At 42.7% G+C, this 13,335-nt stretch overlaps 1 protein-coding gene across 2 annotated transcripts in view; it reads left to right on the top strand.

The window, feature by feature from the left end:
* Positions 1-13,335, top strand: part of SORCS3 (sortilin related VPS10 domain containing receptor 3) — a 305,448-nt gene that overhangs the window by 90,261 nt on the left and 201,852 nt on the right. Inside the window, exon 2 of one of the 2 annotated variants that reach the window (XM_054832651.1) lies at positions 9,926-9,993. The exons of the other annotated variant lie outside the window; for it this stretch is intronic. Coding sequence (XP_054688626.1) covers positions 9,926-9,993 — 68 coding nt within the window. The remainder of the gene's footprint in view (positions 1-9,925; positions 9,994-13,335) is intronic. 2 annotated transcript variants of the gene reach the window in all.

Genomic DNA, 13,335 nt, shown 5'->3' with positions numbered 1-13,335 from the left:
CATGGTATCATCTGTGAAACTCCAACTTTTGGTCTAGTAGGGAGAAGGATGATTTCTCGGAGTAATATTGTTCAAAATTGAATGATACGGGCTCAGAATAATACTACTATCACAAATTAATCTCCCTGTAGGTGGGTGAGCTGGCATCAAAGATGGGAATAGAGTGGGGAGGCTCCGACACCCTTTCCTGCTCTGAGTGCCAGGCCAGTGACCAGGCTGCGCTGCTGACTTGGTGGCTTCTCCAGCACCCATCTCCTGCTGTTATGTTGAAGGCAAGGGTCCATGTTTTGGGGAGCACAACAGGCATGTGTTCTGTGGCAAGGCACCTAATTCTATGCTGATATTCTCCTGAGCTAGCAGTGAGGCATTTTCACAGGAACAAGTAAATCTTTGGGTCGTAGACATGAGGCTAGAAAGGACTTCAATGGGTTATGTAGTACATCTCCTGTCCCTGGGGAGAGAGGGAATCTCTTGCTCATGCTCTATTCAGTGCCAATTATTTGAGTTGCTAACTGGAATCTGAGGAAGATCAGTAATTTTTATATATGTATTAGTACACATGTAGAGGAGAGAGAGAGAAGAGTGTGTGTGTGTGAGAGGAGTGAGAGTTCCTCAGTACAGACTGGAGTCTGAAATGGAAAAACAGGCAGCCTGAATCGTCTTGAAAAATCAGCTTATGGGAGTTTTTTTCTCTCTTCCTTTCAGAACTGGCTTAGACACAAAATTTCCTACATGGTTTAGTTTCCATTATGGAACCAGTCAGTCTTGCCTTCAGTCCTCAAGGAAAGCCCTCATCTGTCCTGGCAGTTTATAACGTCTCAAAGGGCTGCTCTGTCTTACCTTCCGTCAGGGTTATTTATTTATTTGTAATTGAGAAGTGTCCTGTGAAGATAGTGCACCCACAGTTGGAGTTCAAGTCATTCCTTCTTTTCAGGTCCCCATGTCAGAAGCTTGAAATGGCCCTTCAGCAGGTACATGACTCCACAGAGTTAAATTGCTGCACAAAATCTGCTGGTTTGCAGGTAATATCAGAAGATAATTGGAATGAGAACAGAGCCAGTAAAGTAACTGGGGCCTTTTATCATTTTCTTCTTGAAGTTAAAGTACACACATGCACACAGCAGCTTTAAAAGGAAGATGGAGAAGGGAAAAAAAGATAAAATTAAATTTCCCAAGGCTTGGTGGAGTCTTCTTAGCAAAAGGGAAGAATTGGGAGATATGATCCAGCATGGGTTGCTGAATCAATAAAAATAAATTATGAGTTCTTTGCTATCACCTCCTATAATGTATGATAGGGGACCCTTAAATCATATCACTACCTGCCAGGAGAGATTGTATTTATGTTTAACTGAGTTATGCAGAGATAAAGCTCGGGCTTCTGTTATTTTAAGCAATCTAGATGTCTTTTCTGATGGGAATGTGTGTTTATGTGCAGCAAGGCCATCCTGAAGAGCTGGGAAAGATTCTGTGGAGCACAACTATGCCTTGTCAGGGAGGCGTGGGTCAAATAACCTGGGGGTTCTTTTCCGTCTGACTTCTCTCACTAGTGCTACCTGCAAGCTGCTGATAGCATTGGTGTGTCTTACCCTCCCCTCCAGTGTGTTTATTTTTGATGGTCTGGAATTCTACTTAAATGTCTTCTGTATTTTACTGCTGTCCTTAAAAAGGTGACTAATTCACCACACCTTTCCCAGACAGTCTCACCTGATGGAGGGGATTGGAACTAGATGATCTTTAAGGTCCTTTCCAAATCATTCTATGATTCTATGCCGTATGGCTAATAACTCGAATACTACTTAACTTTGATGGAGTGGTGGTTTTTTTACTCCCTACACAGAGGACAAAGGCTTTATGATCTGATCTGGTAGCTATTTTTTTTTTATTTCCTTGGCAAAAATGTTATGTGAGAGAGATTGTCCAATTTTTAATGTGCAGTAGAGATGGAAGAGCAGTGGGGTTGACTTGCAGATGCTATACAGCTAGTGGCTCTGAATACCCCTCATTTAGGTGATAATTGGAATCTGTGGTTTGGGAGGAGAAGAATCTGACTTCTTTTCCCATATTATTGTAGAAATTATAGTGAGATTCCTGAGTCCTGGAGGCATTAGTCATGGTGTTGTTGGTGGTGTTATTCAGCTGCATTCACAACCATATTTAAAACCAAGAGCATGAGACATCCTGTCGGGTTCAATTAAAAATCCTTTCTAGATTTTTGTGAGCCCAGAAAGGTAAATCCATGACACTGGAAGAGGTGTCTGCCTCAGTGTTGATGCCAACGGGTGCTTTTTCTCTGACAGGCTGGGCTTGCCCTTGGCTTACCAAAGCAGAGAACCAACATACACGAATCCTGCCCTGCTCCTGCTGGTAATTGTGCAGGAGGAGAGAGTTGGGCTTTCCGGAGCTGGCTCTTTCTGCAAAGCACTGTAGTGGTTTTGTTTTTTTTCCCCCCTCAGATTCTGTTCATTCACTGCAAGCCCTATAAATGGGAATTTCAAACTGCTGCTTACATCCTGAGGGCTCTTATGTGAAGATAATGTGATCTGTCTGCAGTGTCCAAGGGGAATCCATGGGACGACTTCTCGTGCTCTGGCTCCCGCTTATTCTGCTGCCTGATTTACGTTGAAAGGGAGGAGGACAGGGGACAGAAAGAGCATACCGTGGCAGTTTTCATACTGGAAAGTGAAAAGCAACACAGGCAATGGAGGATTAAAGGAGAATATATTTCTTTTAGTTACTGGTTCTTGTTTTGAGGACAAATTTGACAATCTCAGCTGTTTGGAGATCACAAGTTCACTGGAACATGTTTTGCTTTTGTGTGTGATCTTGGGACTTGTCTCTTTGAATTTCAGAGGGTTCTTTTGCCTGCACTGCCTGAAGTCACCCACAGATCATTTTCATCTCTCTAGAGATTAAAAACAAAAAAAAAAAAACAAAAAAAAGAAAAAAAAAGGTCCTTTGCTGCTGCTTAAGTTGGCATCACTTTACTCTTGCAAAAGTGTTGCTGTGATTTCCAGCGGGCAGGATTTGGCCTGTTTGTCAGTACCTCTGTTGTTTTCGTCTCATGTCTTAGGATGCGCTATTCCTTAACTGCTAGTATCTGGAGATACGTTTTCTTCAGCTATGCTCACCAGGCAGGGGAAAAGAAGGCAGATTGGTATTTAAGGTGTATGTGTTCCTTTTTTTTGGTAATCATTCTGTTTCTGCGGGTGAACTTGGATTGGTGCTTTATCTTCCAGGTGATGCTTCTTAGCTTAATCCACTTCAACACAGTCAGTTAATTTATTTAGCTATGTTAAATTCCTGGATGGAGACTCTTTTTCAGAATAAAGTGGTCTTTAATTTGATTTTTCTGATGCATTTGCAAAGTGAATTGAACCAAACTCTTAAAAGTTGATTTGGATTCTTCCTCCTGAGTGTTCCCATGTAGAGAAACACTATCTCTGTCTGCCTCTGGTTCCTCATCAGTAAAACAAAGATGACATTACTTGCCTTGTTTCACAGTGGTGATGCTTGCAGAATCTGTTAATACCTGTGGAATTTAAATCCCTCACCTGGGAGCTTTGTAATAATGCTATATGCATCTCACAGCTGGAGACGGCACTCCTGGGTATTGGCAACTGCACTTAGACCTCCAAGGTAAATGAGGATGGTGATGTTGTGTAGTGTGATCACACGCGTGCATGCATACAGTTCTGAAGGTGTATTAGTGTGAAGTGATTTTGGTTTGACCAGGGCTATGTAGTGACTGGTTTTGAGAACAACTGTACCTTGATCTAGGAAAATACTTTGCTGGAATGGAGTTAATTTTCTTCACAGCAGCCTGTGTCATGCTGTGTTTGAATTTTCAGCTAAACCAGTGCTGATAACACATCAGTGGTTTAGGTATAGCTGAACAGGGCTTGCACAGTGTTGAGGTTTTCTGTTTCTCACTCTGCCTGCCCTAGGAGTAGGTTAGGGGCAGTCAGGAGCTTGGGAGGTGCCACAGCTAGAGCAGCTGACCCAAACTGGCCAAACAGGTATTCTGTCCCATATTAATATCATCCTTAGCAATAACAACTGTGGAGTGGTCCTTCCAAAGTAGCCATCTTTCAGTGACTGCCTTTGCATCACTTGGGTTTGGGTTTTTGGTTTTTGTTTGGTGGTGGGTTTTTTTTTTCTTTTCTCTTTCACTTATTAAGCTGTCTTTGTCTGGAATGGCAAGTTTTTCTCAATTTTGCTCTTCTGGTTGTCTCCCCTATCCCCTTGGGTAGGGAGAGAGTGAGTGTCTGGGTGGCTGCTTAGTTGCTGGCCAGGCTCAACCCACCACACACTTAAGCGCAAACGTATATTGAGCGTGTAAATGATTCATTTCCCACCTTCTGAGCATTTATGTGGGAAAAATTAGGCTGATATTGGTGGCTTTTGCTTGAGTTAGCTTTAAATGCAGAGATTATATGAAATACAACCTCACTTAGCAAAGCCATCACCCTGAATAACTCTGAGTTTGTTGATCAGTTCAATTATTAATTTTGTGCCTTAAAAAACTTCCCCCCCCCAAAACCAAAAAAGATGAAAGAAACAAAGAAACTGCTAGGGACCTCCATGAACCAGTGCTGCTGGCTTTTAGGTCCCAGAGCATTTTAAGCCAATTTGCTTTCAGCTGTGAGCAATTTTACTGACACTGGTTCCCAGTAGCCTGTGATTGCTCACATTTTAAATTTACTTGTTGGGTGCTGTTGCTCTCATCTGAATTGGGGAAAGGCAGATGACATGAAAATTGTAAACAAGCTTCCTGTGGCTGGTGTGTGTGTGGGGAGAAAAGGTTGCAAACATCGTGGAAATAGGTCTGTAGGCAGGAAATGGAGACCCCAGCATGCCAGAGCAAGCTCTCATTTTTCACATGTAAATCTGTCCATGATCTCTTCGTTGTGCTGTATGCTGCCCAGTGCTCATCCCTTTGCTCATTATTAATTACACTCTGTAAATATGTGGACAGGGCTACTGATGAGCTGTGTTAATCTCTGTGCTGATATAGCAGGATCACTTACAGAAGAGATGAATCTCATGGAGTGGATTAGTGCTGGCCTTTCAGATGTCTACCTGAAATGATAACCTGTTCTCTGTGGCTGCTGTGCTCTTCTCTCTCCTGTCTCTAATACAAGCATCACTTGATACAGGAGCATGACTGCCTTTGATGTGGCACTTTTTGGTTGTCCTGAAGTTGATTGTCAACCTGCTGAAGGAACTGCAATGCCTTTACACTCTGATTTGTGGGAAACAGAGTTATATATTCCATGGTGGGGTATATGCAAAGCACTTTGCCGGTTTAGAATTGGCAAGATCTGGAGGAGGGTTTAATGAATAAAAGTAATTTTCCTTCATAGTAAAATTTTATGGGCATGAAAATTGTTACACCACCCAATACTCTGAAGAGCTTCTGAGCACTTTTGTGATTTATGGGCTCAGAGATTCCTAATAATTGCCTGAACAATAGGAATCCCTTCAGGGATGTGTTTTCAACATCAAATGAAACCTGAGCTCCCATTTCTGGTTATGTTTTTTTCTGCTTTCATGCCAGCCAAGTTGTGTCAAGACTCAAGGCTGCCGGATTTGGCAGTCTTGAAAAACTGCTGGCCTTATTTTAGAGAAGTGGTCCATCATATTAAATCTGGATTTAGTGCTTCAGTATACTATGTAGTGAGGTGGCAGGATATGTCAGTGCCAGATACTCTTAATCTGTATTGTATATAAGCCATCAAAGATAAATAATTGACAGGAGTTGGCATTTTTGTCATGCAAGCCTTATAGCAGGGTATTCAGCAGACAGTGTAGTCTCTGCATAAACGAAAACATACGGACTGTGGAGAGGTACGTGTGTAAAATAAGTGCGTAAGGAAATACTTGCAGGACTGGAACATCACTTTTTTCCAAAGAAAAAATATTTTTTCTGATTATCCCCTCTCCATCCTCACTTCTGTCTAGAAAACCAAAACAGTTTATTGAATTTTTCAGGTCATTTAGTTTTGTGTAAGCTCAGCTTGAAATTGCATTTTCCAGAGGGTTTGTATTGCCTTAAGGGCATTGTAATTCAGCCTGGCCTATGTCCCCACTCTGTTCTGCAGGCTGCTTCTCCCTTTTTTCATTCTCAACCAGCTGAGCTGCTTGGTGCCTGAGGGACACCTGCCCCTGGGGTGTCCTGGGAAGTGCAGTGTGGCTGTGTGGAGCCTGGCCCATAGGATATCGGGGGGAAACTTCACATCTGAGCCATGTTCCCTGGAGTGCACAGTATGACCCCGGAGAAAAGTGCATTTCGGCTTTGAGCTGACTTGAAATTAATTTTGGGGAGATTGGTTTGATGGGCAGAAACAGTTCAATTTAGCACAGTAAGAGTGTTTTCTTTATTTTGATTAAAGAGTGCCTAAATGTAAGTTTTTGCTGCTTCTGAATCAATATCACTTGGAACTTTTTTCATTTTTTTTACTTCTTTTCCCCAGAGAAAAATATTTCATCTTAATTTAGGTTGAAGAGTGGGCATTTTCTACAGGGTGGCAATTCTATATTTCCCTCAGTTCAGGGAAAGAAAACGTTTATTTTTGTTTTGAAATAGTACATTAAATATGAAATCTCCAATTTTCAATTGAATTCAGCTTTTAAAATGAAAACCGTCAAAATTTTCATGCAAAATTACTCTGACACAGAAAAGCCATGATTATTTGTTGGTGTTGACAAAAACAAGCTAAGCTTCTTCAACTACAAAGTAGAAATCAGAATCAAATCTCTCAGCTTGAATCAATAAGGGGTTTTTCTTTTTCATTTTATTTTCTCATGTCAGAATTCGGTTTTGAAAAATACGTCCAATTTTCCTTATATTTTGTTCCATTCTTTTTCAACTAAAGCATTCAAATAACAGAATGTCTTAGAAAACCTGGTCCTTGCCCACATCTGCCCCGATACCCCTGCTTCTAGTTTCTCCTCAGCGTATTGGGGCAACATGATGTGAAGGCCTCAGAATATCTTTGAAGTTTCCTCTGCAGCGCTCTGTCAAAAGCACCCCATGAAAACAACTCGGGGACCTTTCAGGCTTTGATTTGTGTCTTAACTGCATGTGGCACTTTGTTAGTAGCTATATTTGATCCGGTCTCACGAGGCAGCGTTGGAGGGAAATGTGCTTTCGCAGCTTTTCCTGGGAAGGTTGTGAGTTCAGCCTCTCCGCTCTGGTTTTCGAACTCCCGAACCATTACAAGAGTTGCTTTTATTGAATCTGAAGTGTCTTGTCTCAAAAGCAGGTGGGAACAGGGGGGAGGCCACCTGGGGTTGTGGTGCAAGCGTTGTCTGGCCTGGGCATATGTGGTGAGTAATTTTATGGATAGGTTGCTGTAGGTGACTGTACTGTGTCTTACCACTGCCTCAGGGAACTCCTCCTATTTCCTGGGACCCTTTGTGACATTTAACTGCAAAGGGATGCTCATGCTGAGCTGGATTTTTGTTAGTCATCCTGGCAAAAATCCAGAAAAGCCACACTAAACAACATGCTTTTACTTTGGACTTGTACCCAGGAGCTGAGTAGGATTCAACCCACTCCTGTAAAGCTGGTGTCATCCTGCGGTTTGCAGGGTATATAATAGATAAGTGACATCTTCAAAAACGTAGGGCATAGGAGATGTGGGGAGAGGCACACAAAGAGCTGGGAGAGTATGGATGCTGCCTTCAGTTGTAATTGCACCTTAAGGCAGAATTACTCTGTTGAAATTTGACCAAGGCATGGAGATTTTATTTAATATGCTTAGGGCTGGATCCAGGATCCACTGAACTCAGCAGAAGTCATCCAGCTGTCTTCAATGTGGTTAGGCTCTGAAACTGGAAAACTAACTATGTGAAACCTCATCATAGTTGCGGGCAATAAGAAGGGTGTCGTTTCTGGCAGGGCTTGTGCTGTGGTGCATGGCTTCCTAGAGACTCTCGAGAGGGTCCTGTCTGAGCCCCTGTGTGAATACAGGGAACGTGCTAAAAATGTCACGCTCACCAGGTTGTAGCTGGGAGCAGGCTGCACTGCTTCCTTCGGTGTAAGGCAAGGACGTATACAAACCTTGGTTGCTGCAACTTGCAGCTGGCTCTTACCCTTTGTATGGGAAGGTGTGTGCAGGATTTAAGGTATGATAAAAAGGATATTGTCCTTATTTTCCCACTGCACAGCATTGGTTTAGGCTGACATGGGCTCGCATACGCTGACTCAAATCTGCCTGGCAGGTTTCTTTTCACGCCCTGCTGGAAGCAGCTTGGCTTTTATCTTCCTCCTAAACGTCTCTGCGTGGGGAAATAAAGGGACAAAATGCAATTGGGGATGGGGAAAGTGAATCCAGTAGAGACAGGAATGCTCAGAGCATCTATTCTAAAGCCATTAAGTTGGGTTCTGACTGCACAGTCATGTACCAAGGCCCCTAACAATTTGAACAGGTCTCTTCCCGGTATTGTGCTGACAGTAACCAACTGCTGCAGCCACTGTGATATTGATTAATCTTTTGGTATTTTTCTGCAAAGCTTTAAAGTCCTCACCCAGCAGCCTTTCAGCTGGGAAGCCCAAATGAAAGGTGTGGTGGGTCTCACTGCTGAGGGAGTGACAAGTGGCTTTTATAGTAGAAAAAAATCCTTGTTACATAGGAGAACATTAATGAACTCAACCCTTTGGGACACATCTCGCATTTGGACCCATCTTTTAGCCCAACTGTGAAGTACCTGTTAACAAAACAAAAAACCCCAAGTACTTACTAAAACTTTCCCCAGATGCTTTCACAGCCCAAGCAGATGCGAGGCAAACTAGCCTGTTCTTGAATCCTATAAGGAGGAAACGATGCTGAAATGTTAAAATGATGCAAAACAAAAATGAGATGTCCCAGAGCTCTTCCTGAGGCTGTTCCCGTAGAATCCGAGGGAATGAGCTGTGTGACATTAGTTATGCTAAAAAAGCAAGGAGGAGATGCTCAAATGCTCTTAACTTCTACTGAGGAACCTCTGTTCTTTCTGCAGTAGTTCCCATCCTGTCTGAGCCTGGGAGCTTGCACAGAGGCTCACAGGTTATCGGAGTGCATAGCTGCCTGTCTGGGCAATGTAGCTGGTAATTAGGAGGATTCCATTTACCTGTGAAATCTGAGGTCAGAGCACCAAGGATATTGGAGGGAAGTTATATTCTCCTGTGGTCTCTTGTGTACTGCTTAACTCCTCTCTTCTACCTCAGTTTTACAGGGACATGACTCAGGAGTGTTCGTGGCTCACCTGAAAGTTAGTTGGTGGGTCCTGAAGGCTCCGACTCTCCTTGAGTGCTGAAGATGCAGCTGATGTTTTGTCTTGCTCCGTGTCTAAGCTGAATGTCATGCTCTGTGTCCCTCTATTTTACCACAGCAGAAAGGCAATAGCATGTGGAAATTCCCATGTCCCGGAGTCAGTGACAGCAGATGGAGAACAACAAAACTTATTCTGGGCAAAATAGACTGTTTTGTTAGATAGGGATCTTCATAAACAAAACTCACCAATTTGTGGTAGCACCTTGAGAAACAGGAAAAGTCGACCGTAATTTCTGATTGGGCTGTTGAGTTAACAAGGGTGCATGTGGTTCCATCCCTGACCTTGAATAACCATAGCTGTAGGGAGCAGCTCACAATGTTTGATTAATTCATGTTGGCATGCTTTATTTAAAATGCAAAACATTTTGAGATTAAAATAAATGTTACTGGTTACATGATGCATTAAGGTAATGATTTTCTTTTTTTTTTTTTTTTTTAAACTTACTTGATCCTATAATACTGTAACTTTAATGGATAAATGCTGAACTCTCCTTTGGGTGATTTCAGATGCCTTGTGTATTGTTACACAGTCTAAAGGAAAACTTTTTTCCCCCCCTGCCCCTCTTTTCTCTTCCCTTTATCTTCCTCCCTCCTTCCCCCCTCTGTAGGTGATTCTCATTCTGACAAAGCTCTACGACTTCAACTTGGGGAGTGTTACGGAGAGTTCACTGTGGAGGTAAGTGGATTGTAGAAATCACAGCAACTGGGCATGGAGGGGTTGCACTATGTCTCTTGCAAAACTGGAGGCTGAGTAAAGGGGGTACCTGAGTTGATCGGGGAGGAGGCGGGAGGGAATCTGAGATAACTGGAGTTGCTTTTTGGAAAAGGGACACATGATTAAGAACACATAGTTTTAATAAGGTGGCGTCTGCAAACAGGAGGGTCTCTTGGTGTAAGGGCACTTCCCTGGGACATGGAGGAGCTTGGTTTCATTCTTGTCTTTGAGTGTCCTTAGACAAGTCTCTTCGTTCCTCTGAGTCTCTGCTGTGAGGCTGGCAATGATAACATTCTCTATAGATAGTACATGCTTGCTAGAACAGTGCCCAAGATGGTATACGACACAGTGCGTGATGTTATCCTAGCTGATCTTAGCAATGTTCCTCAGCCCTGCGAGCTGAGATGGTCATCTTGGCAGTGAATCTGTGTTGTTTTGGGCTCTAAGGACAGTAGCCACTAAAGTACTAGAGATATCACAGTCAGGCGCTGGTGTCTTCTCCGCTATGGATAGACTTGGATGGTGTCATGTACCGACCATGTTCCTACTCTGGTGTGGGAGATGGAGTGTTCTGGCCTGGGGAAGCACACTGCTGGACAGAGCATGTGTTTGTAAGAGTGTGTGTGTGTGTGTTTAAATAAAAAAAAAAATCCTCTCCCCTCCAAACCGCCCCCATATTTACCCCTATAAACAAGCCTGTTCCTTGATGTCTGAAATCACCAATAGTTTTACCTGCTGGGCATTGCTCTTCCTCCTGACATCCTGCCTGTGGTGTGGAAAGGGTACGTCTTTAACAGAATTGTCCTTAGGGTAAAAAACACCTAATAACAACAACAAAAAAAGACAGCCAGCGGTTGAGGGAGACCAAGTGCCCTGTGTCAGATTTGCCTGGTGTATTACAGCTATTGTGCAATGTTCTGAAAGTGTAGGTGGTGGAACTGTCAATGCATCATAGCCATTGCTCCAGGTGTGAGCAGCTTCTTAGCAGATGGTCTGTTGTACTTCTTTCTTCCCAGCTAATTTAAAAGCCCCTGTTTGGAGCAGACTTTGGGTGTGTGCTGCAGGTTTGTTCCTGTTAATTGCAGGGTTAATTGTTCAGTAGAGCTCTTGAAACTTCTCAGTTTAAACAGTACTTCCAAAGCCTAATTGCACTGTACCGTGGTAATCTGCAAAAAATATAAATAACCATGCAGCTAATAAGAGAGAACACAGTCATTTCCACTTACCTTGGTACTTTTCAAGATATTAAAGCCTTAAAAAACTTTTGCCTCTTTACCGAACAAGAACAAATGGCGCTGTGATTGTACTTTAAACGTAATTGCCAAGCAATCTGTTCTGCATAAATAATGTAACAAGCAGGCAAATCCTGTCCTAATACTGAACTCACAGTGTCACCTGAGCTCTGCAGAAAGGTAATAGCAGCATCCCTTTTGGAGTTTTCCCGGAGTGATGGAAATGCAGTTCATCATCAATATGACGAAAGGCATCCAGTACTCAGTCAACTGGGGAAGCACACTGATTTGTGAGTGTGTTTCAGTGTGTTCAATGTACTTCAGAGGGGAGTGTGGAGTCTTAGAGAGCAGCTATGAGTTTCTTTGGAAAGGACATTGTAGAAATGCAAACAGATACTAAGTGGAAGCAATAAGCCAAGAGAAAGACTCCTTTTCTCAGGATTTTCTGTTCTATTTGCGCATTAATGCCTCCGAATCTTTGCATTATTTAAATTGGTACTTTTCAATATTTTCTTTTAATTTTTGAGACCCTGAAAATTTCAAAAGGAGGATCTGTCTTTGCAGAGTGAGTTTAAGCCTTCTGGCAATAGGTTTGCTTTCTTTAGTTACTTTTTGTAGACTCCTTCAAAGGCATCTTTGAGCCTGCAGAACTGATGGGTCACAAACTGAATGCAGCTATCAAGTAATTATTGGAAGGATGTCTGGACATTTTCAGGAGTGGGGTTTTTTTGCGTGGTGTTTTTGTTGTGAGGTGTCGTGTCCCCCCCCCGGGAATACGACACATCCTTTCTGTTAAACAGGAGTCCTGCCCATCTGAGCAGTGGTGCTGCATGGTATCTATTCTGAATGCTTGGCAAACACAGTTGCTTCCACAAGAGAGGAGTGGCTTTTGTGTCAGAGAGCAATGAATCACATGGCAGTGCTTTAGGATGCTAAGATAAAGCAGAGTGCAATGCAATCTCCAAATATCATCTTGCCTCCGTCTGCCTTATGCATCAAAAGCTTCTTCTCAGTTCCCCCTGGGTTATAGCATGAGAGGCTTCTTTAATGGAAAACTGAGTTGCCATATAAGTGAAATTTCTAATCCCTGCATCTAAATACAAAGACAAGTAAATCAATAAGAAAACATCCTGAATGTAATTAAAAAAGGGAGTGAGAGCAAGAGAGGGAGAGAGGAGAATTAAAAGTTATCTTGGAAGCTGCTCCTTTATCAGGCTAGTACGAGTTTAGACAGAGGAAACGCTGCTCAGCATTTGAATGCAGGAGCACAGACCTTGCTCTAATAAACAAATCCATGCTTTTGGGGCCCAAAAAAATCACAGAAAAGACCTCTGTTGCTACTGAAGCAGACAGCCTTGAAGCGGTCAGCTTCAAGGAAAAGATACCCCCACACCCACCCAGCCAGCCACATCCCTCCCCCTTGTGAATGCCACGTCTCTTCTTGGTCACAGATACACCTGTCAGTTGTGGTTTGGATTTGTGTTTTTCCCACTGAGTTGAGTTGAGGTGATAGTTTTCCTCCTATGGGGGGAAGCTACTTTATTGTGGTTGTACTTTTGATGGTATGATACATCAGAATATGTGGAGAGGTCTTTTCATAGGTCAGCAAATATAACTGTAAAAATTATTTAAGCTTTTCAGACATGCAACTCTTCATCAGTTCTCATTGTCTAGCAAAATATCTAAATAGGTAGTTAGGAATCCAGCTACATCCTGCTTACTTTAAGTAAAAATTGGATTAAGGGTTGGACAGATGACTTCTGTAGAATTCCCTCCCACGCTAACACTTCTTCACCAACAAAAGAAAAACAGTTTTCCCTCTCAATCTATAAATTTACATGATTTTGATTTGAAGTGCTGGTGGAGCACCTCTAATTCCCAAACCCTCTGTAGGCGAGGGTCCCTGCATCAAACTTCATTGACCATGGTAAGCACGCAGGAGTGATCTGTCATGAAATATGAACGCTCTCTGTAAAAAGTAGGGACCGGGCTGCTTCACAGGAATTGTAGTCCAAGAAGGCATCTGTTGAACAGAGGAGAATGAGAGGGTTAGATATGCAAAATATGGTGT

The sequence above is a fragment of the Grus americana genome, chromosome 7 (assembly GCF_028858705.1).
Source record: "Grus americana isolate bGruAme1 chromosome 7, bGruAme1.mat, whole genome shotgun sequence".
Taxonomy (NCBI): Eukaryota; Metazoa; Chordata; class Aves; order Gruiformes; family Gruidae; genus Grus; species Grus americana.
This window is presented reverse-complemented; position numbering and strand designations above follow the sequence as displayed.